This window comes from Salmo salar, chromosome 01 (assembly GCF_965601325.2).
Source record: "Salmo salar chromosome 01, fSalSal1, whole genome shotgun sequence".
Classification (NCBI taxonomy): Eukaryota; Metazoa; Chordata; class Actinopteri; order Salmoniformes; family Salmonidae; genus Salmo; species Salmo salar.
The window spans coordinates 164854224-164882127 of NC_138291.1; the positions used below are offsets into that span (position 1 = coordinate 164854224).

Below are 27904 nucleotides of genomic sequence, written 5' to 3' on the forward strand. Positions count from 1 at the left end.
ACACACCACACACACACACAGCTTAATGGTAGTGTTTTCATCCTCAACAGTATTGTCGTTGGAGAGAGTAGAAGTACGAATTAATACTCAAAGTGACTGTGGAGACGCTGAATGCATTATTAAAAACAGCTCTTACAAAATAAGCCTTGGTGTTTTGCTCGCCGTCAGGGGCAGACGACTGGAGGTAGCTGTTTGATTATGAAAGCTTTGTCTTGGCACCCGCCAGCCCCACTGTCCACCAAACGCTCTCAGCACTTTCTACTGCAATGATGGCGTGATTTGTTTTATCTGGCCCATCGATGGAATGACCTTCGCCCCCTGAGAGTCTTCCCCCTGGGAGCACACATCCATCCCTTCCTCAAACAAAAGCTTAGCTCACCACAATTACAATCCTCTCTCAGGCTAATCTGATCTGAGCTGATCTGGCTGCTTTTATAGCAGTGGTTTAGTCTTCCTTTCTCGCTATCTTTCCCTGTTTGTCCCCCTATCTCTCTCTCTCTCTCTCTCTCTCTCTCTCTCTCTCTCTCTCTCTCTCTCTCTCTCTCTCTCTCCTCTTTCTCTCTCTCTCTCTCTCTCTCTCTCTTTTTCTTTCTCCCTCTCTCTCTCTCTCTCTCTTTCTCTCTCTTTCTCTCTCTCTTTTTTCTTTCTCCCTTTCTCTCTCTCTTTCTCTCTCTCTCTCTTTCTCTCGCAATCTCTCTCTCTCTCGCAATCTCTCTCGCTATCTCTCTCTCTCTTTCTCTCGCTATCTCTCTCTTTCTCTCCCTATAGGGAATAGGGTGCCATTTGGTATGTAGCCCCTATGTGGAGTCAGGCTTCCCAGAGAGACACAGGGCTGTATACAAAGCTTAGTACAGGAGAGGCCTCTCTCTCTGCTCTGCTCTCTCTGCTCTGCTGCCTGGACTAGATATCCTGACAGAAACAACAGTGCTTTGGGAAAGAGGCCAGATGCTAATTTAGGCTCTGGATGGGTATGATAACCTAGATCTAGGCCTGGGCGAACTTGGCACAGTTTGGCTCAGCTCTGGAAAGTTCAATCCAAATCCACCAGGCCAAGCAGTTTGCTGCCCTGTCCCTCCCATCACAGACCAGGGTTAGATAAACATTGTCTCTAGGAACACGTGGCTGTCCAGCGTTTGTCCCAATGATTGATTGATTGATTGTGACGACGGGGCCTATGTGACAGTGAGTAACAACGGGGCCTGAAGCCTGGACCCGCTACCCAATAAGACAGGCAGGGAGAGAGGGAGGGAGAGTGGAAGATGTATGGAGTAGACCAAGAAGGACCCAGAGGTCGCCTGCTCTCTGCCCGCTCCAGGCCCAGCTCTGACTGGCTGTGATGGATTGAAACCCCTGGTGTCATCTCTTTCATTCCCCAGGGGCATCAGGACATTGGGTTTACTGTAAATATGAATTTTAGAGTTGTTTTGGTTCACTGCCGTTTCTGAATTGTTTTCTTTCTCGTGTTCTATCTCTCTGTCTCTTCCTTTCTCAGGGTGACTCAGGTGAAAACGGAGAGCCTGGTCTTCAGGGAGAACTTGGCGGACCTGTAAGTGAACCGACAGCACCTTCACATCATCTAACACAACAACTGTTTCAACACGGCCCCACAACACCACACTACAACTCCCATTCACTGCCTCTCCATTGGAGAGAAGGAATTATTCTGCTGCAAATGCAAAACTTACCGATTCATATATTTATTATAACAAAACAGTAGAAGGAGGCTACTCCTCTTCACCATTACTGTAACAATAACCGAATCAATTCAACAAAGTTGTAATTAAAACCATTATAGAGGAAAGCCCACCAACCACATGGAGTGTGTTAAGCACAGTTCTAATGGGCATAGACATGAACACATTGTTGACACAGTAACACACTGTTGACACACTAACACACTGTTGACACACTAACACACTGTTGACACACTAACACACTGCCCCACTGTCACAGGGCCCAAGAGGAGAGCGAGGAGAGAAGGGAGAGTCCGGTCCTGCAGGTTCTGCTGGACCCCCCGGCCCTAAAGGTCCCCCTGGAGATGACGGTCCTAAAGGAAGTCCTGTAAGTCCTGGTTACACTTCTCTGTAGAATCACATATCACAGTTCATTGATTGGTTGGTTGATTGATTGCAGTTGAGTCCCGTTACTGCCATGTGAATGTATTCCAATGGATGTTATGGATTTGTAATCAATTGTCAGTGGAAGGCAAAGTAAGATGTAGTCTCTAGGGTTATTAAGTTGAGCATTTTGTTGGATTTCATTTCCAGGGTCCAAGTGGTTTCCCTGGTGATCCTGGTCCCCCTGGCGAGATCGGACAGGCTGTAAGTCACTGAAATGTTATAATGACATTGTTTTGGCATCCAGTTACTGTAATCTTTGGCACCTATTGAAATGTAAAAAATCCCACACTGTGCCCTATCCATTCAGTGTCATGCAACTTTCACCATGTCTCTCTTTCTCCTCCTGCCAGGGTTTAGACGGTCCTCCTGGTGACAAGGGAGACGACGGAGAGGCTGGTCAACCTGTGAGTCTCACCTAACGTATTATTACATCTGTCTAACGACAAACAAGCACTAACAAACTGAGCATTTCTCATATCTGAAGGTAACTACAGTAAACATAGAAGTACTGTACAAGAGCTTTTAGCACTCTGATCATGTACTTTAACCTTATCCTTTCTCATCTCTTAGGGTTCTCCTGGACCCACCGGAGAGTCAGGTCCTTCTGGCCCACCAGGAAAGAGAGGCCCCCATGGTACAACTGGACCCGAGGGCAGGCAAGGAGAGAAGGGAGCCAAGGGAGAGTCTGGTCTGGAGGGCCCACAGGGCAAGACAGGCCCCGTTGGTCCTCAGGGAGCACCTGGCAAGCAAGGTTCTGAAGGTCTCAGAGGTATCCCTGGCCCAGTTGTAAGTACAGCATTGTTTAATATTTTAATTTCTTTGTGTCATAGCTATTACAGTAACTAGGGACAGTAGCTATGAGTTTTCTACAACACTCATAGATGAGTATAGTGACTGATCTTACAAAAGCCATTTCTAAATCACACAATATAAGCATAAGGGAATAATACCAATATTGTAATAATAATTAGGTGGGTGCTTACATTTGTCCTATTTCATACGTGTACAATTGTATATTGGAAATGTGTATTTCCTTATCCCCCTGAGAGTGTGGTTACAGCCACGGTCTGCCATTATCAGCGGTGACTCTGGAGCAATTAGCGTTAAGTGCCTTGCTCAATGGCACACAGATTTTTCACCTTGTCGGCGGGGGATTAGAACCAGTGACTTTTCAGTTACTGGCCCAATGCTCTAACAGCTAAGCTACCTGCCACCCTTATATTGTATGTACAGATCAGTGGCTTAAAGCATTGACTCGTATCTTGTTTCCATGCAGGGGGAACAAGGTCTTCCAGGGTCCTCAGGCCCCGACGGACCCCCTGGACCCATGGTGAGACAACTAACCTCTGACCTCTAACCCCTAAACCCAGGTCATTGGATGTCACAGGATTCACAGTACCTTGTCTTATTGGGTCAGACATGTTATATGTCCTCACTCTCTTTTACTCTACCTCCCTCTCTACTTCTCTACCCCCTTCCTTCCATCCCTCTCCGCTATAACTCTCCCATATTATTTCCATCTCTCTCTCTCTCTTTCGCTCTCTCTTGCTCTCTCTCGCCTCTCTCTCTTTCTTTCTCTCTCTCTCCTCTCTCCCTCCTCTCTCCCTCACAGGGTCCTCCAGGATTACCAGGTTTGAAGGGAGACTCTGGCATTAAGGGAGAAAAGGTAAAACCCTGTTTCAGTAGGTTATTGACAACAAGTACTATACTGTAAATATTACAGTCAAATATTAACCTACCTGTTGCATGCATGGCTAAAAGTCACATACTGTATTGATCTTCTTCCATTGCTAATGATGTTGATGTCTAATATTCTATAGGGATACACTTGAAATCTGTCGATGGAGATACTGTATATTCCATACTATACACATTCAAGTGAATGATAACTGACGGCTTGGTGTTCAAACCTATTGATTATGTCTCTGGTATTAGCCCCAGGGCAGTGAGTCATCACACTAATGATATATGAAGAGAGATTGATTGACAGGCAAATTGATGTGAGTAATTAATTGATTATTGATGCCTGTTTTGATCTGTGTTTCTCCTCTCCTCAGGGCCACCCTGGTCTGATCGGTCTGATCGGGCCCCCAGGAGAGCAGGGAGAGAAGGGTGACAGAGGTCTGCCAGGCCCCCAGGGGACATCAGGACCCAAAGGAGATAATGTTAGTAGACCTACAACTGTTGTTTACATGATTATTGAGCGATGTTTACCTAATAATAAGTGACATGTTGTGGTTTGATCTGATAATACAGTTGATCATATCAAGTCAACACAGTCAAGTGTGGTTTGATCAGCCTTCTCTCCTTCCTGTCTTTATTCTCTCCTTCTCTCCCTCCAGGGTATTGCTGGCCCCTCAGGTCCTCTTGGTCCCCTGGGACCTCCAGGATTACCAGGTCCTCCTGGTCCTAAAGGAGCTAAGGGGTCATCGGTAAGCGTCCCCACAAACCACCATGTCCCATGCCGTACTGTCCCCTTGAAATCATGTCCCACTGTCCATATAAGTTGTGTATATGGGCTTTTAAAGTCTAAACCATGTCCTACTGTCCATAGAGGCTGTGTGTATGATGCTGTGTTCTTTCCTGTCTTCCTCAGGGTCAAACTGGTCCCAAGGGAGAGACTGGTGTTCCTGGACAACCTGGGCCTCCTGTAAGCTATCTTCATGATTGTGTGATGTCATTACATGTTGTTGTTTTGTAGTTTTACCCTGACTAAAACATCTCTCCCATTTCTCTCCCTCTTTCCCTCTTTCCCTCTTTCTCTCCCTCTCTCCTCCTCCACCTCTCCCCCTTTCCTTCCTATCTTTTCCCCATCTCCTCCCCTCCTTCTTTCCTCCTCTCCTCTCCCCCTCCTCTCCCCCCTCTCCCCTCCTCCTCCTCTCCCCTCCCCTCTCTCCTTTCCCCGTCTCCTCACCACTTCCTCACCTCCTCCCCCTCATCTCCGCCCCCCTCTCCTTTCCCTGTCTCCTCTCTCCCCCTTTCTCTACCCCGATAGGGTCCTCCTGGGGATGTCATCCACCCACTGCCCATGCAGTCGAGCCCCAAGCGGAGCCGCAGGAACATCGATGCCAGCCAGATGATGGACGATGCCAATGCAGATGCCAACTACAAGGACTACGACGATGGAATGGAGGAGATCTTCGGATCCCTTAACTCCCTCAAGCTGGAGATCGAGCAGATGAAGCACCCGCTGGGAACACAGGGCAACCCCGCCCGCACCTGCAAGGACCTGCAGCTCTGCCACCCTGACTTCCCCGACGGTGGGCATCGATTTGAGATCTGAAATGCTAAATCTGACGTTCTGAAGTCTTACTAAATTCGGTGCTGAAGCCCAGGAATAATCTTGTTTGAAACTTGTTTGGAAAAGGTGGCTGGTGCTAGCCATCTTTTTCATACAGGTGGGGGCTATTTTATATATGTCAAGGACCAAGTGTCACTACTATAATGGATTTAAATGTGATAGAGAAATAGGATTATAAATATGATTGGTATTTGATGATATGGGGTATAGAATAGTCTCTCCTTGGAATGCTAAATCATGCTAATTTAAACATTGAATGATCTCTGATGAAAAGGTTTCTAATTGTTAAAGGTTCCCTCCTTCCCTCTCTCCTCCCCTCTTTCTTTTCCCTCTTCCCCATTTTCTCCCTCCCTCCCTCCCTCCATTTCTTGTCGTTTTCAGGTGAATACTGGATCGACCCCAACCAGGGTTGCTCGAGGGACTCTTTCAAGGTCCACTGCAACTTCACAGCAGGAGGAGAGAGCTGTATCTACCCTGATAAGAAGTCAGAAGGGGTAAGTCATGGCGCGTTTACACTCACAACTGGTCAAATTGTCACATTTTGAGAGACAGTGATATAAATTAATCTTAAAAACCAGAACCATACACATTTTTATAGGTTTTGGTGTATATAATGAGGGAAATACAAATTATTAAAATGCATCATGCCTGCGTGGCACAGTGATATTTCTGGTTGATTGAAAAAGTGGGTATAAAAAAATCTTTCTACATTGTTCTGTCAAGTGTCACTATTCCCCATTTGATTGACAGGTTAAATAACTCTGACTGTATGATGCAGATAAGTTAATATTTATTTATTCTTCCCTGGCCCCAAGCAAACTACTACACATATAAATCATATATACCTCTCTCCTGACACTACTGCATAATCACATAACACTCATATATGTAACATTCATGCATCACTATTACTTTCCTGGTATGAGTGTAATACCCAGGGTCCTCCAAGCCCCTAGGGGGCAGCAGCTCCATGTAATACTCTTGGTGTTACACACTACTGACATGTCATGATGTCAAAGAATATATTTGGGGCTGTCCCTCACTGTCAACTGAGAGTCAAAGACTCCCTTCCACACACATGTACACACACAAACACACACGCACGCACGCACACACACACACACACACACACACACACACACACACACACACACACACACACACACACACACACACACACACACACACACACACACACACACACACACACAGTTCTGCTGTACTATCCTCCAGGTAAGTGTCAGTGGCCTAGTGTCGTCCCTGGCCCAGTCACCTGTAATAGGTTATGGCAGGTGACAGGCACCCAGAGAGGAATTTGCTGCTGGTTGGTTATGCATGGTGTAGAGGAGAGGGGGGCAGGAGAGGACAGGAAAGGAGAGGACAGGAGAGGAGAGGTAAAACACAGGAAACTGTGTCTGCGGCGGACCAGGGGAGATCGGTAAGGGCTCTAAGCTACAGGACATTTTAACGATCCGCTGGCACATTGAGACACAGAGGAGCAGGAGTTTGCTTAAACTCAGATTAATGAACTTGACTTTTTATAGCCGGGCAGATTGATGGGCCAGTGGGATGGCCTCTTTAGTGTGAAGGAGTGGAGAGATGGCACATGGGCAGACACCCTGACATTGCCATGCATTGACATGCACACATGTGGGCACACACACATGGGAAGGTGTGTGCACACACACACACACACACACACACACACACACACACACACACCTCTCCCTCCCTGCTAGCCTGGAACACTGTATCCCTAGTCTACCCATCACGAGTTATGCAGAGGAGAGGATAGAGGAGGTACAGTAGATAGATGAAGGACAGGAGAGAAAAAGAAGAGTTAGAAGTAGAGCGGATCAGTTCTAGGGTATCAGTGGTCTCCTCCAGTAGAGGTGATCAGTTCTAGGGTATCAGTGGTCTCCTCCAGTAGAGGGGATCAGTTCTAGGGTATCAGTGGTCTCCTCCAGTAGAGGGGATCAGTTCTAGGGTATCAGTGGTCTCCTCCAGTAGAGGTGATCAGTTCTAGGGTATCAGTTCTCTCCTCCAGTTGAGGGGATCAGTTCTAGCGTATCAGTTCTCTCCTCCAGTAGAGGGGATCAGTTCTAGCGTATCAGTGGTCTCCTCCAGTAGAGGTGATCAGTTCTAGGGTATCAGTGGTCTCCTCCAGTAGAGGGGATCAGTTCTAGGGTATCAGTGGTCTCCTCCAGTAGAGGTGATCAGTTCTAGGGTATCAGTTCTCTCCTCCAGTAGAGGGGATCAGTTCTAGCGTATCAGTGGTCTCCTCCAGTAGAGGGGATCAGTTCTAGGGTATCAGTGGTCTCCTCCAGTAGAGGTGATCAGTTCTAGGGTATCAGTTCTCTCCTCCAGTAGAGGGGATCAGTTCTAGGGTATCAGTGGTCTCCTCCAGTAGAGGGGATCCGTTCTAGGGTATCAGTGGTCTCCTCCAGTAGAGATGATCAGTTCTAGGGTATCAGTGGTCTCCTCCAGTAGAGGGGATCAGTTCTAGGGTATCAGTGGTCTCCTCCAGTAGAGGGGATCCGTTCTAGGGTATCAGTGGTCTCCTCCAGTTGAGGGGATCAGTTCTAGGGTATCAGTGGTCTCCTCCAGTAGAGGGGATCAATTCTAGGGTATCAATGGTCTCCTCCAGTAGAGGGGATCAGTTCCAGGGTATCAGTGGTCTCCTCCAGTAGAGGGATACGTTCTAGGGTATCAGTGGTCTCCTCCAGTAGAGGGATAAGTTCTAGGGTATCAGTTCTCACCTCCAGTAGAGGGATACGTTCTAGGGTATCAGTGGTCGCTTCCAGTAGAGGGGATCAGTTCTAGGGTATCAGTGGTCTCCTCCAGTGGGGTCCCCTGCTGCTCGCTCCACTCATGCTAGGAGAGCTGGAAGTGCCTTTGAAGACAGCAGGGTGTGTTTAATGTGTGCTGTCTCCCAGCGCTAATTGATCTCCAGCTGAACATTAATTTACACATTAAAACCTCTTACATCTAGGCGTTCCGCCAGCGGAACCCCTAGCCAACAGCCAATGGGATCGCATGGCGTGAAATACAAAAACCTCAAAAATCCAATAATAAAATTTTTTCAAACATACGACTATTTTACACCATTTGAAAGATAAACCTCTCCTGAATCCAACCACATGGTCCAATTTCAAAAAGGCTTTACAGCGAAAGCAAAACATTAGATTATGTTAGGAGAGTACATAGACCAAAATAACCACACAGCCATTTTCCAAGCAAGCATATATGTCAATAAAACCCAAAACACAGCTAAATGAAGCACTAACCTTTGACGATCTTCATCAGATGACACTCCTAGGACATTATGTTATACAATACATGTATGTTTTGTTCAATCAAGTTCATATTTATATCCAAAAACAGCTTTTTACATTGGCGCGTGATGTTCAGAAAATGTATTCCCACCAAAAACTTCCGGTGAATTTAAAAAAATACTCATCATAAACGTTGACAATATACATAACAATTATTTTAAGAATTATAGATACAGAACTCCTTTATGCAATCGCTGTGTCAGATTTTAAATTAGCATTTCTTCAAAAGCACATTTTTCAATATTCTGAGTACATAGCTCGCCATCACGGCGAGCTATTCAGACACCCGCCAAGTTCGGGGCAACCTAAACTCAGAATTAGTATTAGAAATATTGTATTACCTTTGCTGATCTTCATCAGAATGCACTCCCAGGACTGCTACTTCCACAAGAAATGTTGTTTTTGTTCGAAATAATCCATAGTTATGTCCAAATACCTCAGTTTTGTTCATGCGTTCAGGTCACTATCCAAAGGGTAACGCGCGAGCACAATTCAAGACACAAAAAGTCAAAATGTTCCATTACCGTACTTAGAAGCATGTAAAACACTGTTTAAAATAAATTTTTATGGTATTTTTAACGTAAAATTGCGATAATATTCCAACCGGACAATAGTGTATTCATTCAAGGAGGAAAAGAAAAAACAGCGTGCTCGCGGAAACGCGCATATCCAATCTCTTTGTCATCAGGCAGACCACTCAGTAACTGAGCTCCTATACTCTGCCCAGAGACAGGAGAAGGCTCAATCCACTTTCTGAAGGCTTTAGACAGCCAATGGAAGCCTTAGAAAGTGCAACGTAACAGCACAGATACTGTAGTTTCGAAAGGGACTAGAAAGAAGAACTACATTTCTCAGATCCTACACTTCCTGGTTGACTTTTTCTCAGGTTTTTGCCTGCCATATGAGTTCTGTTACACTCACAGACACCATTCAAACAGTTTTAGAAACTTCAGAGTGGTTTCTATCAAAATCTACTAATAATATGCATATTCTCGTTTCTGGGCAAGAGTAGTAACCAGTTTAAATCGGGTACGTTTTTTCATCCGGCCGTGAAAATACTGCCCCCTATCCATATCAGGTTATTAAGGCATTGATGACAAGCCCTGTATAAACCCTGTATCAGACTGATCTAGCTTATTCCTGGGGTATAATAATATTCAGAATATCACACTGGAGTATCACTGGCTATGTATCTGATACCTATTGGTAGTTATAATGCAACTAAAGCTGAATAGAATTTAAATGAAGAATTTAAATGAAGAAAATTCTGGATGGCTCTACAGCAGACTCTTAACTGCTTTGTAATTGAAAATTGACTTATTGTTGGCTATGTAGCAAAAGCTTATCTAGTTTTAAATGAAAGCCACAAAACAAAGCCACTTGTCTTTACCTACAGTATACAGCAGAAGCTTAAATGAGCACCATAAAAGCATAGTCACTTCTATTTTGGTATAGAGCAGAACACTTAGCTGAAGGGAAAGGGGGCATTTTTAAGCTGGTCCTTTGGAGGCTAACAGATGCATCCTAAATGGCACCCTATTCCTTTTCTAGTGCACTCCTTTTGACTAGGGCCCATTTGGACCATAGGGCTCTGGTGAAAAGTAGTGCAATATATAAGGAATAGGGTGCCATTTAGGATGCATGCAACATCTCTTAATGAATCACTGTGTACTCATGAATATTTGATCAGTAATTAGCTGCCAGCCAATGTTTACACAAAACGCGATAATGGCTTGCTAAGGTATTTTACACTCTTCCGGGCTGTTCAGTGTCACACAATACTACTGCAGGTCTCTCAGACACCACAGATGGACCAAGGGAGGGAGGGTTTAGAAGAACGAGGGATAACGTTGTTATTTCTTTCAGGAGGCTGTTCTTACTGTTTTTCTTTCTTTAACCATTTTTTGTCCTCCTCCTCTTCCCCCCTGTTTCGCTCCATCCATACCCAGACTAGGCTCACCTCCTGGGTAAAGGAGATCCCTGGCTCCTGGTTCAGTGAATTCAAACGTGGTAAACTGGTAAGCTCCCCTGACGCCCCCCTTCCCCCCGTCCCCTTCCCTTTTTCCTGAACAGCTCATCTCATATTTTACAGAGCAAAATGGCAAAATGGCCCAAAGACTCCCCAGGCTCTTGGTATAGTCGCTACAAGCGAGGTTCCCTGGTAAGTGGCACGCCCACAGGTCTCTGGAGGCCCAGCTAGGGTGACTCCTGGCTGGGTCTCTGTGGGTCTGAGGGCCCTGCATGGTTCTAGGTTCTGGTTCTGGTTCTGGTCAGTACTGGTTCTGCATGGTTCCTGTACTGGTTGGCACTGGTCTTTGACTGGCACTCTGGCTTGTGTTTGTGGCGACACTGCTCTGCATGGTTCAGCACGATCAAGCTCAGCTCAGCACAACTTCAGTAAGACATACTGCAGTAGGTGAGTCTCTTCCTTCCAGAATAGAGGGAGACATCGTTGGTGGAACAGACAGACTGACAGACATACTTTACCATGGCAACTAGTAGTTGAAGAAGTGAAAGACAATTTTCCATTGAAGAAAAACTTCAATATAAATTCAATACAAAAAGGTAAGTGTAGTACAAAAAGTAATAGAATTGAGTAAATCACTGTGTTGGCACTGAATGTTGCTATGGGAAAGTATGAGTGTAAATGCATCCACTCAAACTGCCTCTCTCTGTAGTTGGAGAGCATCACCTAGAAGTGACTGAGTGCCTCTCATGGTTAGACACACATTTCTATTCATAACAACTACTCCTATTGCCCTCAGCATTTCCAGTTGACTCATAGATACTCATACTGTATAGATACCTATTCATAAATCATGTGAAGCTAGTCACAGGAGAGTGATTAGGCACCATTTTATTCCTGCTACACTCATTCCACACATTCACCTACCCATTCACTCACAAGAGGATTACAACACTGATTCAATGTGAACAGTCAAAAGTCAGGCACTCAGTCACATTCCCAGGGGCTTCTGGGTACACCCACTTTTGACTTGCGGCTGCGATGAAGAGGTAATGTTTCCATGGCGATGTAGGGCTGTTTCTACACACTGGTTCTGCGGGGCAGAGCGGGGAGGAGGGATGAGGGAGGGGGAGGAACAGACAGGAGCAGGGGAGGACCTACCTAGCCTTTGTGAGTACCTGGACACTCACAGGGTTGAGGGGTACTACTCCCTTTAAGAGCCACTGATTCACAGACAGACACTGTTACTTGGACATAATGGATATAGTTATCATCATCTATGAGCCCAAATTCCTATCTGATGATGGTGTGGCCACCTTGTGGGTTCCTGAAAATACAGTACGATTTGATTTACTTCCCATTAATAGTAATCTGTAATGTCCATTATTGTCCAGGTTGAGTCATACGTGTGTGTGTGTCTGTGTGCTTGTCTGTGTGTGCATGAGAGAGAGAGAGAGAGAATGTATCTCTACACACACATTAGTGGCTCTCTGCTGTGACTGCATGGCATGGGCGTTGCATGCGCTTGGCTCTTGGTCTCAGTCAGTCCTGTTTGTCTGAAAGAAGAAGAGAACCCTGTGGAACGGATGGTGGAACACTGTTGGTTGGTATGGAAACGGATCTCCAGCGTAAAATAGCATCACACCAAAGACTGATGTTCCCAAATGGACGGGTCATCAGGCATGATTAGTAATCATTAGAGCCAAGCTACATTAGTATAATAGAACACATGTTGGTTTAGAATTCCACTTAAACATGGCGAATTAGGCTAATTCTGAATTGCGGAAACCGATTAAACCAAACCATTATTATTTTTCATTTATACAATTACGTTTCACATTTACTAATGAGCTCCTTTCAAAACAATACATTTACATAATTTTCTTAATTAAAGCTTAAGTGTTCAATTACGGTTAGCTCCTCGATTGAGAGTATTCATCACTTGTTCATTGCTAGTAGACTGCTGTTCCTACAGAACCATTGAAGTCTTTCAGCAGAGAATAAGCCAGTCAGTATCTGAGGCCCCAGAGCCTGTAGATTAGAGCTCCTGTAGTAACTCCTGTCTGCATTACTGTTTCTCAGACACAAGCTTACTCATAGAGCCCCAGACAGACAGACAGACCCCATAATACAGCATGCCTCTCCATCTCTCCCAAAGCTGGTTGATAACAGCCTAGATATTTCATTCTAAAGGACCTAGCCGGAACACCTCTGGTATATCCCCCCTCCTGATTTGTCGTCTCAGGAATCGGAATTCTATCCTACTCACGTAGCGCCGCCATGAATTATGGGTAATGAAGCTTAGCATACCCTCTGGAGACGAGCCGGACGCCGTTGATCTTACCCACAACCCCCCTCTTTCCCTGGTGCTGCAGTGACTGATGGGACAAACCCGTGTCGCGACGCACTGCGCGCACCGATTGACATTCTATAATTCTGTCAAAGCAGCCGTAGCGCCGGAGAGAGAGGTGAGGAATGCTGACATGTTTGAGTGACGGTGTGTCATTGCTCTGAGTCCGCCATGCTGCTGCATACACCTACAGTCTGTTGTCTGCGAAACACTCCGTCTAAAGTCATATGAAATCATATCTCCACAACGACACTACTAGGTGTCAGAATTAGAATTCACAGATAAAAGCGAGAAACCCTCCCAAGACACCTCACAGTACAGGAGAACGGTGTGATGTGTAGATCTGAGTGTTCTTGGTAGAGAACAAACAATAAAGCAATGTTGTGTCTGAAATGGCACCCTATTCTTTAAATAGTGTACTACTTTTCGCAAGAGCGCTGCTCAAAAGTAGTGCACTATTTAGGGTATAGGGTGCCATTTCAGATGTACCCAAATATGTATGTATGTATGTATAGTGTCTGTATTAGTCCACAGTGTCTGTTCCGGCCTAGACCCTATATCTCCTTTCCTCCCTGTCTAGCTCTCGTACGTGGACGCTGAGGGAAACCCCATTGGTGTGGTCCAGATGACCTTCCTGCGTCTGCTGAGCGCGGCCGCCCGCCAGAACCTCACCTACAACTGCTACCAGTCGGTGGCCTGGCACAACCAGGACGGGGACTCGTACGACAAGGCCATCCGCTTCCTGGGCTCCAACGATGAGGAGATGTCCTACGATAACAACCCCTACATCAGAGCCGTGGTGGACGGCTGTGCGGTGAGTGGATGGAAGGGTTGGGAAGTTTGTGTGTGTGTGTGTGTGTGTGTGTGTGTGTGTGTGTGTGTGTGTGTGTGTGTGTGTGTGTGTGTGTGTGTGTGTGTGTGTGTGTGTGTGTGTGTGTGTGTGTGTGTGAGGGCATAGGTGTGAGTAAGGAGATTTGACGGTCATGTGTATAACGGCATTTGTGTTTGTGTGGGGCGGGGGGAGTGAATTGTGTGTCTGTGTGGGGCGGGGGGAGTGAATTGTGTGTCTGTGTGGGGCGGGGGGAGTGAATTGTGTGTCTGTGTGGGGCGGGGGGAGTGAATTGTGTGTCTGTGTGGAGTGGGGGGAATGAATTATGTGTTTGTGTGCGGCAGGGGGAGTGAATTGTGTGTCTGTGTGGGGTGGGGGGAATGAATTATGTGTTTGTGTGGGGTGGGGGGAGTGAGTTGTGTGTCTGTGTGGGGTGGGGGGAATGAATTGTGTGTTTGTGTGGGGCGGGGGGAGTGAATTGTGTGTCTGTGTGGAGTGGGGGGAGTGAGTTGTGTGTCTGTGTGGGGTGGGGGGAATGAATTATGTGTTTGTGTGGGGTGGGGGGAGTGAGTTGTGTGTCTGTGTGGGGTGGGGGGAATGAATTGTGTGTTTGTGTGGGGCGGGGGGGGGGAGTGAATTGTGTGTCTGTGTGGGGCGGGGGGAGTGAATTGTGTGTCTGTGTGGGGCGGGGGGAGTGAATTGTGTGTCTGTGTGGAGTGGGGGGAGTGAATTGTGTGTCTGTGTGGGGCGGGGGGAGTGAATTGTGTGTCTGTGTGGAGTGGGGGGAGTGAGTTGTGTGTCTGTGTGGGGTGGGGGGAATGAATTGTGTGTTTGTGTGGGGTGGGGGGAGTGAGTTGTGTGTCTGTGTGGAGTGGGGGAAGTGAGTTGTGTGTCTGTGTGGGGTGGGGGGAATGAATTGTGTGTTTGTGTGGGGCGGGGGGAGTGAATTGTGTGTTTGTGTGGGGCGGGGGGAGTGAATTGTGTGTTTGTGTGGGGCGGGGGGAATGAATTGTGTGTTTGTGTGGGGCGGGGGGAGTGAATTGTGTGTTTGTGTGGGGCGGGGGGAGTGAATTGTGTGTTTGTGTGGGGCGGGGGGAATGAATGGTGTGTCTGTGTAGAGTGGGGGGAGTGAGTTGTGTGTTTGTGTGGGGCGGGGCGGGGGGAATGAATGGTGTGTCTGTGTAGAGTGGGGGGAGTGAGTTGTGTGTCTTTGTTTTGGTATTTGGTCTTTTATTAGGATCCCCATTAGCTGTTGCAAAAGCAGCAGCTACTCTTCCTGGGGTCTACACAAAACATGAAAAATGACATAATACAGAACATTAATAGACAACAGCTCAAGGACAGAACTACATTAAAAACAAACAAAAAATTACTAAAGGCACACGTAGCCTACATATCAATACAGACACACAAACTATCTGGGTCAAATAGGGGAGAGGCATTGTGCCGTGAGGTGCTTTATCTGTTTTTTGAAAGCAGGTTTGCTGTTTATTTGAGCAATATGAGATTCCATGCAATAATGGCTCTATATAAAACTGTACGCTTTCTTGAATTTGTCCTGGATTGTGAAAAGCCTGTGAAAAGACCCCTAGCGGAATGTCTGGTGGGGTAAGTGTGTGTCAGAGCTGTGTGTAAATTGACTATGCAAACAATTTGGGATTTTAAACACATTAATGTTTCTTATAAAAAGAAGAAGTAATGCAGTCAGTCTCTCCTCAACTCGTAGCCAAGTGACACTGGCATGCATACAGTAGTATTTATATCAGCCCTCTGATTATAATGAAGAGCAAGACTTGCCACTCTGTTCTGTGCCAGCTGCAGATTAACTAGGTCTTTCCTTGCAGCACTCAACCACACGACTGGACAATAATCAAGATAAGACAAAACTAGAACCTGCAGAACTTGCTTTTTGGAGTGTGATGTCAAAAAAGCAGAGCATCTCTTTATTACGGACAGACCTCCCCCCATCTGTACAACCATTGAATCTATAGGTTTTGACCATGACAGTTTACAATCTAAGGTAACGCCAAGTAATTTAGTCTCCTCAACTTGTTCATTACCAGATTCAGCTGAGGACTAGAATTTAGGGAATGATTTGTACCAAATACAATGCTCTTAGTTTTAGAGATGTTCAGGACCAGTTTATTACTAGCTACCCATTTCAAAACAAACAGCAACTCTTTGTTAAGGGTTTCAGTGATTTCATTGGCTGTAGTTGCTGATGCGTATATGGTTGAATCATCAGCATACATGGACACACATGCTTTGTTTAATGCCAGTGACAGGTCATTGGTAAAAATAGAAAGAGTAGAGGGCCTAGAGAGCTGCCCTGCGGTACACCACACTTTCCATGTTTGACATTAGAGAAGCTCGCATTAAAGAAAACCCTTTAAGTTCTATTAGATATCTCTGAATCCATAATATGGCAGATGTTGATAAGCCATAGCACATATGTTTTTTCAACAACAGGTTATGGTTTGTAAAATAAGAATTTGTTCTTAACTGACTTGCCTAGTTAAATAAAGGTTAAATAAAAAATAAAATGATGAATAATATCAGAGGCTGCACTAAAATTTAACAGTACAGCTCCCACAACCTTCTTATTATCAATTTCTTTCAACCAATCATCAGTCATTTGTGTCAGTGCAGTACATGTTGAGTGCTCTTCTCTATACGCATGCTGAAAGGCTGTTGTTAGTTTGTTTACAGAGAAATAGCATTGTATTTAGTCAAACACAATTTTTTCAACAGTTTGCTAAGAGCTGGCAGCAAGCGTATAGGTCTGCTGTTAGAACCAGTAAAGGCCGCTTTACCACTCTTGGGTTGTGGAATTACTTTGGCTTCCCTCCAGGCCTGAGGACAAAGACTTTCCTCGAGGCTCAGATTAAAGATATGACAGATAGGAGAGGCTATAGAGTCAGCTACCATCCTCAGTAGCTTTCCATCTAAATTGTCAATGCCAGGAGTTTTGTCATTATTGATAGATAACAATAATTTTTCCATCTCTCCCACACTTTATTTTCAAAATTCAAACTTAATGCTTTTCTTTCATTCTTTTTTTATTTTTTTTTTGCATGAATACGAAGGCTCACTGAACATTGTTGCCATTTCCTGTCTAAGTTTGCCCACTTTGCCAATGAAGTAATCATTTCATATTTGGCAACATCAAATGGTTTTGTGATGAATAAGCCATCTGATTTGATGAAAGATGGAGTTGAATTAGTCTTTCTGCCCATAATTTCATTTAAAGTATTCCCCCAAAAAGGTTACTTCATGCTTTATATCATTGATCTTGGCTTCATAATACAGTTTATTTTTCTTTTTACACCTGGCTATCAGTGGAGCCTTGTCTGGCAGCGAAACAGTTAATTCAGCCTAATTTACTGCCTTTAAAAAAAACATAGCTGATATGGGTGATTACTTAAACAAATGTGGTTTCTGCAGATAATTAAGATGTACAAAGTATGGCATAAGAGGACAACAAGCAGATAAGAGGCAATCCGTAATTTCAATAAAGACATTAATGAGTGAGCTAGGACTGACATAGTCACTATAACTATTTGTTAAGCACTTTTGAAATGTACAGCGACATAATTCAGAACATGGGCCGTTCTTACAGTGTTCTCCCTGTACACCAAGTCAGAACCTGTAGGATTTTAAAAAATATATTTTTTTTTATTTCACCTTTATTTAACCATATAGGCTAGTTGAGAACAAGTTCTCATTTACAACTGCGACCTGACCAAGATAAAGCACAGCAGTTCGAGACATACAATAACACAGTTACACATGGAATAAACAAACATACAGTCAATAATACAGTACAAAACGTCTATATACAGTGTGTGCAAATGAGGTAAGATAAGGGAGGTAAGGCAATAAATAGACCATGGTGGCAAAGTAATTACAATATATCAATTAAACACTGGAGTGATTGATGTGCAGAAGATGAATGTGCAAGTAGAGATACTGGGGTGCAAAGGAGCAAGATAAATTAAATAAATACAGTAAGGGGATGAGGTAGTTGGATGGGCTAAATGGATGAATAAAAGGAGCATGAATAAAGGGATGAATAAAGGGGGCATATAAGCAGACAATGAAAGCTCTTAGAATATTCAATGATTACATTTCTCTAAAACAGGTTATAGGCTACATGTGCTCCACCAAGTAAGAGGGGAAAATAGACAAAATTATTAGGGTGAGGCACATGGGCTACTAACAGCTTGATACACAACACATTCACTTATTATTATTTTCTTTGCTACAGTATACATATCTCCCTGGCATATTACATAATTTATGCAGCAGCATACAATATATTTTTGGACTCACCTTGTTGTGCTATGCTCACTTGAACAGGAAGGTGGCGCGGTGGTCCTTCGTGGGCAAATTCTGTCATCAAAGTTTGGCATTCTCTGGATTTGTGGTTCTTTCAAGACAACTGGGAACTCGGAAAAAAACAAGGTAGAATCATGATGACGTCAGTGATATTCTGGTCGTAGCTCTAGAAAGAGGCCCAAGTTCCGGATTTAGAATACCGAATTGGATGACCGTTCAACACATATTTTCCCAGTTGGAGCTTATTTTTCCAGAGTTCCTCGTTGTCTTGAACTCACTGAAGTCAGATTTCGCTGTTCCAAGTTAACAGTTGTTTTGAGCGTAGCACCAATCACACTTCATTGACAGCATGGCCAATTCTTTATGTTTATAATTTTAAGCTTGGAAAAGAGATCCTTAATCCCAGACTTGGGACCACACATCCACTCCTCTGAATAGCAGACTAGTGATTGCTTTGCAATGTTTGCAGTTAGCCACTGATTCTTTCCAAACCACTCATTGTTGAATTTGTGATTTCCGACTTGTTGTGTAATGCTTATGGCCAATGGCTGATGAGCACCGATACGTTTTATCTATAATTTCTCATCATTTTTTCTCTTCATATGACAAGGATTAAAAAGGATTTGCCAGTAGATTGTTGACTTGATCATGATGATGACAGCTAGCTAAGATTTTGAAAGTATGATGTTGACATGATCAGTCCAATCAAAGCTACTGTAGATAAAACGTGATTTGACATAATTTTATCTGTGGCCAATGACCTTGAGTCTTCTTGGATGGGCACTTCAAATGTCACTCTATGGCACCACCCAAGGGGCTTGAATTTTCAAGCTCTACCCTTAGACTTGGCGGTAACGTAGTTTCCCCATGAGTGACAGAACACTGAGCCAATCATGGCGCAACTAGAGAACATTACCAACACCTACGCTCCGTATTTTCAGCTGGCTGTCCCACCACCACAGAAAGCACTGAGCTAGCCTGAAACACCTGCATTTTGGAGCTGCCTTACTCAATAAAGCAAAAAATTGTTTGTATGTGCCTTTATTAACGTAATGATATATATATATATAATATATATATATGTATATATATATTTTATACATTGTTTGCAAACTGATGTGTTACGTATTAATTCCAAAATAATGCGCAAAACAGGCAAGCCCCCACCCCCCAAAAATGACCTGAATGACAGGTGCAATGTCTGGATGTCTGGATGCGATGTCTGGATGCGCCTTATTAATCATATCATACCCACCATTTTTAGCATCATCCACATAAGAGTCACAACAAAATATTTTGTATGATCTCTTATACACTATTTTAGGCCCAGCTTTTGGAACTTTGGCTTTCTTGGATATAGCTACTATTGTAATGACTGCATCCAATGGGTACGGATGCATGTGATCTATACATGAGGATGATCCAGATTACAGGCACTGGTTACAGAAAGAAGCTTCCTTTTGAGTGGACAGCTTGATGAAAACCAGTCAATATTCAGGTCCCCAAGAAAGTAAACCTCTCTGCTTACATCACATACACTATCAAGCATTTCACACATATTATTTAGATACTGACTGTTAGCACTTGGTGGCCTATAGCAACACCCCAAAAGAAAAGGCTTTAGATGTGCCAAGTGAACCTGCAACCACAACACCTTAATAACACTTGACATAAGATCTTCTCTAAGCATTACAGGGATATGGCTCTGAATATATACTGCAACACCTCCCCCATCAGCATTTCTGTCTCTTCTATAGATGTTATATCCTTGTATTGCTACTGCTGTATCATCAACTGAATTGTCTAAGTGAGTCTCAGAAATGGCTAATATATGAATGTTATCTGATGATAGCAAGTTACTGATTTCATGAACCTTGTTTCTAAGGCTACATATGGGCTATTTTCAGCCCTTTCCTGGGTAGCTTATCAGAGATAGACATAATATTGAAAAGAGCAAACAAAACAAAATAAAAAATATACATTCAGCAGTCCATTAATCAATGTGTGTGTGTGTGTGTGTGCTGCGGGTTGACGCTACGGACCCATAGGCTTGGCTCTCTTATCCCTTCCAGGCTTCTGGGATGGAGGGTGGACAATGAGCCTGTCATAGTGGATGTAGGAAATGTCTCCACGCGCTCTGCCAGCTTTCATGGCAGGGATCAGTTCTTTCCTCTTCTGGTGCACAGGATAGTCCTTGTTCAGGAAGATATACGTTCCTCTCAAGTTCTTGGCTCTATCCAGAACACCTACCTTGTCCTTGAACCTCAGGAACTTGACCACTTTCGGCCTGGACCTGTCACCTGGGCTAGTGGTGGGTTATCCAGTCCTATGGGCGCACTCCAACTCAACCTTCCTGTGGTCCATCTTCAATTTCTCAGAGATCATTTCCCTCACTTTGTCCTCAGACTCCGTCCAGGTCTCATGTTTAGATTCTGCAATTTCATCAACAACCAAGCTATTCCACCTGTGTCCCTTGAGATTTATACGTCATTGTTGTCCTGGATTCCCACACAAAACTGATGTCCTTTACAGATTGCTGTCATCTTGCCGTTCTCCTGTTTCAACTCATCGAGCTGACCCTGGGAGATCTGCAAGCTGTTCTTCAGGTCCTGGACCTCTCTGGTCAGGTCGTCCATTCTTTTATTAGTTGAAGCCACCAGTATTTTGACAAAACACTTGAAGCTATGTTCTTGTTGTTGTAACAACTGCTTATATAACTATTTTTGTTAGTTTAAAAGATCCTTCACCTGTGATAGAGAGACACCACTGTCCTCAATGGTACTCATGCCGGCTTTGGACTTTGTCATGGTAGCTAGCAACGTAGGTTATGCTGTTACTCCTCGTAGTTTCAGACAGGGCAGGTCACAGGGAAGATTTAAAACAACAAATAGCAGGGATCTAGACAGCCAAAAACCCGGGACAATCCGGAGTCCCAGCCACAATGGCTAACCTCGTCACGGGCTGCGTTCAAGCCCTCAAGAAACCCCGCTAGCTTGATAGGCAACTAGCTGGCAGCTAGCTAGCAGCTAGGCAAGCTGCTATGCCAAATAGCTCCTCAGAACCGGCCTTGGTCGGCAGGATCACTGGACAGAGTGTAACAGACCCAGCAACTGATGCCAACTGTGTCGCGGGATCCAAAATAAAAAGTTAGCTAGCTACTTAGAAACTTTCCAATACACTTTTAAAACAACAAACTTCACAAAACAACGGACCGAGCTCTCCCTCGTTCTGCGTTCAATAAGAAGTGTGTGTGGGGGGGGGGGGGGGCTGAATTGTGTGTCTGTGTGGGGGGAGTGAATTGTATGTCTGTGTGGGGTGGGGGGAATGAATTTAAGATTTGATGCAAAAAATAAACCCTACTGTATACTGTATATAGAGGTCGAAAGTACAGTAGCACTTTCTCACTCTCTGTCCCTCTCTGTTTTTCAGTTGAAAAAGGGCTATGAAAAGACAGTACTGGAGATCAACACACCAAAGGTGGAACAGGTGCCTTTTGTTGACATCATGTTCAATGATTTCGGCGGGGCTACGCAGAAGTTTGGATTCGAAGTGGGTCCTGTCTGTTTCATCGGCTAAGACTGTTTACTGAACAAAATGGAGAAAATAAAAAGCATATTTATTTTCTCAGAAACAAAACACATGAATAGGACAATTTGTATTTGTGTAAAACATTCTGTGTCCAAAAGCAACAAGTATGAATAAAATACACAAAAATCAAGATGAGAATACTACAATAAATTTCTAGAGGATTGGATAAGAATAATAAAAAAAAGAGCAACCTTGTAACCTCAGTGTGCCTTCTCCATCACATGCAAGTTTTGAAACTGAATAAGTCAGATACTACCGACCCCTATGTTCACCCATGACCCCTATCACCGTTCCCAAACCTCCACCCAATCCCAGCGCACTTGATGTAAATCCAGTCTGGTTGTCCAACGCACCGGAGGCAAACTTTTACCTGCTACTCCACTGGTTTCAGAAGGTTGCCATGGACTCCATCCCATGTGGCAGTTTTCTTCTTCGTTTTTTTATTGGTTTTTGTTGTTGTTGTTTTTTTGTCTCCCTCTCAATTCCCACTTTGAATATTTTATTAATTCGTTCATTCGTTCATTCGTTTGCTCATTCATTCATTTCGGAAGCTTTGTTTTGTGCATAATTGTCTCCCCATTCTTCTGAATGGAACTTATATATATATAAATATTTTTTGTATGTTTGTAAGTACTTTCTGTATATTTTTCCTGGTAATGTTTATTGTTTCTGGCTTCAAAACATGCATGTGACCTTTTAAGACGTGAGGTAAAAGATGATGGTCATTGGAATACATGAAATTCGCCGATACTAAAGTAAGGAATTGGACATGTAAATTGGAGAATAGATGAGGAGTGCTTGTCTTGTTGCTGGGTGTGAAGAACACCTTATTGTAATTTAAGAACCGAATGAAAATAAAATATGGAAATATTACTCTGCGCTAGTATGTGAGAGTTGATTAGCATAACAGAAAATGTGTCAAGATAAAAATGACAGACATTCCTACTCTTCTTGTGTCCTCTATTTTGGGTGCATTTTGAGATTTTATTAACTTAATAAACAACTTTGATATTTTTTTCCTTCAATACTTCCATATTTCTACTCTATCAAACTATATATGCAGCAGGAGATGTCACTTTTCAATGAAACACAAGAAATCAATACTTAGGTGCTATTTTTTCTCCTGTGGTGCTATGATATTTTCAAGTTTGTTGTTATTTTGAAAGTACAGTAAGCTGATGATGGTGATGTTAACTTGTCACCATGACTACCCTGTCTGTCCCTGACCCTGACCCTCTTACCCATCACCTCTGACACAACATCTTTGCTACATTCTTATTTATGTCCAGGGGTGTTTTAATGCATGTCAGTTTGCTTCATATTCATTCATAGATCCATGCAGTATTTTATTTTATGTATTTCTCTGCTTCCAAGGCCCACTTAGTAAAAACTAACAACGTCTGATCATACTGCAACTTACTTGGAATGTGCTAATAGAAATAAGATTGTACTCAGTTGCCGAATGTGGTGCTAATTTATCAAATTTTCTTAGATGTCTTAAAAAAAAGAAAACGGTAGAAGCGATGCTGCAATGCTTGCATATCATGGTTCCAAGACATGGTGCATTTTGTGAATGGAATCTCATGATTGGTGGTATGCACAATGGATAATCTTTTTTCACTTCGTCAAGCTTTTTCCTGCTTTTCTTTTTCGGGGTTGGGGGTGAAGGTGACTGGTTTGGAATGGGTACGGAGTGTCTCCCCCTTTGAGTATTCCAAAGCACATGGCCGAGGAACAGTTTGGAGTTTTGGTACCTGAAACCATTAACTTTCTTACCAAAGGCTTTTTTTTATATAGCTTTAAGTTCCTATAGGGCCAAGAATCCACTATGTATTTTGAAATCCACTATTTGAAAATGTGGTAGAATTGTCTAATGATGATTAAAATCAGGTGTGTCATGTACAAGTCAAAAATATATTTTCAAACATATATTTTTAAAAAAATAATAAAAAAATGAAAAATTTAGATTTGTTTTTTTAAGTGAACGATATCTAATAGTCCATCAGATTAGCCCGCTTAAAGGTAGAAAAGCCAGATGCAAAGCTTGTTTTGTATTGTTGTTTGGGGTCTTCTGATTTAACTGTTGTTTTACTTTCTTAAGCCCTAGTTATACCCTTGTACAAACTATGCACTCTGCCTGCTTTTTACCACTACAGCATCTGCCACAGAAAGTTTTACTGTCCTGCATAAGTAGCTTGTTTTTTGTTATGTTTTTTGTTTTTACCTTCTAGATATGTGACTTGAACCATTTATGTTAAGATAGCTCAATACACTTATTGATCATCAGTTTTTAATGTTCATTTCGATGAAGCACTCCAAATTTAACCTTTGCTTTCAATAAAAGGACAAAACATTTTTGTAAATTTTCAGAACCAGCAGTAATGCTGCCAATAAGGTTTTTTGTTTTTGTTTTGTTTTTGTTTTTTTATTGTTTTACGTTTGTCTGTTCGTTAGTTTTTATGGTCTTGTCAAACCTGTGTAAGAGAGGATAGAAGATATATTGGTTTTTATGTCAATAAATTCAAGTTTACTGTGGCCACCCACTCTTGTATGTCTTTTGAAGCATTAAAACCTATCTGTATGCATGAAATTGTAAAGTTTTTTCCTCTTGTTTTATACTTTACAATGACATGATCTCCAACCCACTTTTTATTATTAAAATAGGTAGAATTCTAAATTTCATATGCTAAAATTGAAAACGGTCATGTCCATAATTGTGAAGTGGAGAGAGAATGGTGATGTTGTAACTCTCTACCCACAGCCAATGTTCATTTGTAGTATATTTATTGTATTATTTAAAAATAAATGTAAATTGACACCATAGTGTTACTGGAAGGCGCCCTCTTTATCTCAGAAACAGAGAATTACTTATCGTTAAATGGTTTTTAGTCACAATTTGCAATTTTTCTAAATGAAATATTACTGCAACTCACCTAAACACTGGTATTATGTTAGTCTACCTTGATCCAAAAATCCACAATCAATGAGATGTGGTCAAAAATATGTTTTATTCATTTTTTTCTCTCTTTTACAGACTGTTGGAAGACTATCATCACCTCTCTACATACAAATAGTAAGTTAAATGTTTCATTTTTTTATTCATAGTTATAGAATCCACAGTTAGAGTATGATCTTGTGAAGCAAAACATGTTTATAGTAAGTGAAGTTACACCATTTCTGAAATCCTTATTCTGGCATCCTGATTACGACTGAAAATCATTGCTGTCTTAATGTGTTCCTCCACTCCAGATTTTTTTCTCACCCATTTACACACAATACCCCATAAAGACAGTGAATTTGATATTTTTTTTAGTTGTCCACATTTATTGAAAATGAAATACAGCAATATCTCATTTACTCAAGTATTCACATCCCTCAGTCAATACATATTAGAATCACATTTGACAGCGATTATTGCTGTGAGTCTTTCTAGGTAAATCTCTAAGAGCTTTGCACACCTGGATTGTACAATATTTGCACATTATTCTTAAAACAATTCTTCAAGCTCTGTCAAGTTGGTTGTTTAACATTGCTAGACAGCCATTTTCAAGTCTTACCATAGATTTTCACGCCGATTTAAGTCAAAACTATAACTAGACCACTCAGGAACATTCGATGTCGTCTTGGTAAGCAACTCCAGTGTATATTTGCCGTTGTGTTTTAGGTTATTGCCCTGCTGAAAGGTGAATGTGTCTCCCAGTGTCTGTTGGAAAGCAGTGCTTAGCTCTATTCCGTTTATTTTTATCTTAAAAAACACTAGTCCTTTCCGATGACAAGCATTCCCATAACATGATGCAGCCTGAAAATATGATGAGTGGTACTCAGTGATGGGTTGTGTTGGATTTGCCCCAAATATAACCCTTTGTATTCAGGACATAAAGTTAATTTCTTTGGCACATTTTTTTCAGTTTTACTTTTGTGCCTTAGTGCAGACAGGATGCATGTTTTGGAATATTTGTATTCTGTACAGGCTTCCTTCTTTTCAATCTGACATTTAGGTTAGTATTGTGGACGAACTACAAAGTTTTTGATCCATCCTCAGTTTTTATCCTATCACAGCCATTAAACTTTGTAACTGTTTTAAAGTCACCATTGGCCTCATGGTGAAATCCCTGAGAGGTTTCCTTCCTCTCTGGCAACTGAGTTAGGAAAGACGCCTGTAACTTTGTAGTGACTGGGTGTATTGATACACCATTCAAAGTGTAGTTAATAACTTCACCACGCTCAAAGGGATATTCAATGTCTGCTTTTTTAATTTTTACCCATCGACCAATATGTGCCCTTCTTTGTGAGCCATTGGAAAACCTCTCTGGTGTGTGTGGTTAAATCTGTGTTTGAAATTCACTGCTCGACTGAGGGACTACTCCTGAACTTATTCAGGCTTAAAAACATAATTCCACTTTGACATTATTGGGTATTGTGTGCAGACCAGTGACACTATATCTCAATCTAATACATTTTAAATTCAGGCTGTAACACAACAAAATGTGGAAAAAGTCAAGGGGTGTGAATACTTTCTGTATCTAGGGGAGACAAATATTGATACTGGGTAAACAGAGTTTAAAACAGAACGACATGCAGAGTTACTTACACCGTCTCATCATCTCTTCGTAGGCCTGGTGCTTATCTTTGAATTAGCTTTGGTTTTCCATTTAGGTTGTTAGTCTTTCAGCATTCTAACAGGTTGTTGTTATCAAAAACTCTGTATATTCCCTTTAATGCAGTGTATTTCTAACAGTATTCCTGGGCATTCGTTGTCTACACTATCTATCGCTCTCATGCATTCTCTCTGGCATTGTTTATTTCTAACAGTATTCCTGGGCACAGACTCATTGTATACTTAAGCAATAAGGCCAGAGGGGGTGTGGTATATGGCCAATATACCACGGCTAAGGGCTTTTCTTAAGCACGATGCAACGCGGAGTGCCTGGACACAATCCTTAGCCGTGGTATATTGGCCATATATGACAAACCCCCGAGGTACCTTACTGCTATTATATACTGGTTACCAACGTAACTAAAGCAGTACAAATACATGTTTTGTCATATACGTGGTATACATCTGATATACCACGGCTGTCAGCAAATCAGCATTCAGGGCTCGAACCACCCAGTTCATGAAGTACTGTACATTGTATGTTGTACACATAAAGATAGATATAGGACTCTTCATGGATATAACTAGCTTCAGTGTTGACATTGCCATTGAGGGCTTCCACCATGCTTCCGGCATTTTAAAGTAGTCAAAGTAGTCAACTGAGTGGGGATTCCTATGGGTTGTAGTCTCAATGGCGATACTCATGCTGTCACAGACACTATAATGGCACTGATATAAAGATGAGTCCTCTATCTAGCTCTATGTTTGTACCTCTTATTGAGATGAGGATCCCCAGTATAACGATGAGTCCTCTATCTAGCTCTATGGTAGTACCTCTTATTGAGATGAGGATCCCCAGTGTCTGTTTGTCTTGTGTTCAGAGCAGTAGCATCTTCCAAACGGAAGGTGAGAAGAGGGGCGAGGAGGGAGGGAGAGAGGGAAGGAGGTAAAGGAGTGTGTTTGATGTGTAAATATGCGGCACACAGTCGGCTTGTGTTGTTTTCTCCACAGAAATGCAGGTGAATTACACTTGAGTTGGGGTAAAAAATTAGAACATTATTCAAAATGGGTATAGTAGGAGATTATCATTAGCATGCATAGAATGAATTAGCCTACTCTCTTCCTCTATCTCTCACTCTCTTTCCTCTCCCCCTTGTTTCTTATTGTCATGGGGAACACAACCGTCTTTGACATCTTTAAACTCCGTTCCTGTGAACTGGGCAGCAGCGTATTCCCAACGGAAGACAATAATGCTAATAAGGTACTGGAGTTCTAGCTGTTCCGAGACATGGTAGCAGCAGATGGATAATTCTATAATTACAGTATATTCAAGATCAAAGGTTACTGTCATCATGGCGACAAAAACGGAGGGAAATGAGCTGATGCAAACACAGACACAGACAGTGAGGTTGTTCTACAGCAGGTATTCCCAAACTGGGTACACCCAGGGGTACGCGCAATGCAGTCAGGTACGCCAAAT

The 27904-nt window shown here is 42.9% G+C and overlaps 1 protein-coding gene across 2 annotated transcripts in view; it reads left to right on the plus strand.

The window, feature by feature from the left end:
- The window catches only part of LOC106568813 (collagen alpha-1(XI) chain-like), a 144046-nt gene extending 119629 nt beyond the window's left edge, over window positions 1-24417 (plus strand). Inside the window, exons 46-60 of one of the 2 annotated variants that reach the window (XM_014139485.3) lie at window positions 1493-1546; window positions 1954-2061; window positions 2268-2321; window positions 2471-2524; window positions 2691-2906; window positions 3397-3450; window positions 3733-3786; window positions 4178-4285; window positions 4463-4552; window positions 4717-4770; window positions 5116-5380; window positions 5803-5915; window positions 10849-10917; window positions 13653-13886; window positions 21669-24417. In XM_014139485.3, coding sequence (XP_013994960.2) covers window positions 1493-1546; window positions 1954-2061; window positions 2268-2321; window positions 2471-2524; window positions 2691-2906; window positions 3397-3450; window positions 3733-3786; window positions 4178-4285; window positions 4463-4552; window positions 4717-4770; window positions 5116-5380; window positions 5803-5915; window positions 10849-10917; window positions 13653-13886; window positions 21669-21815 — 1674 coding nt within the window. In that variant the 3' untranslated portion in view covers window positions 21816-24417. Of the gene's footprint in view, window positions 1-1492; window positions 1547-1953; window positions 2062-2267; window positions 2322-2470; window positions 2525-2690; window positions 2907-3396; window positions 3451-3732; window positions 3787-4177; window positions 4286-4462; window positions 4553-4716; window positions 4771-5115; window positions 5381-5802; window positions 5916-10705; window positions 10775-10848; window positions 10918-13652; window positions 13887-21668 lie in introns of both variants that reach the window. The other variant, XM_014139484.3, reaches the window with a different exon arrangement.
- Window positions 24418-27904: the final 3487 nt, after the last annotated feature.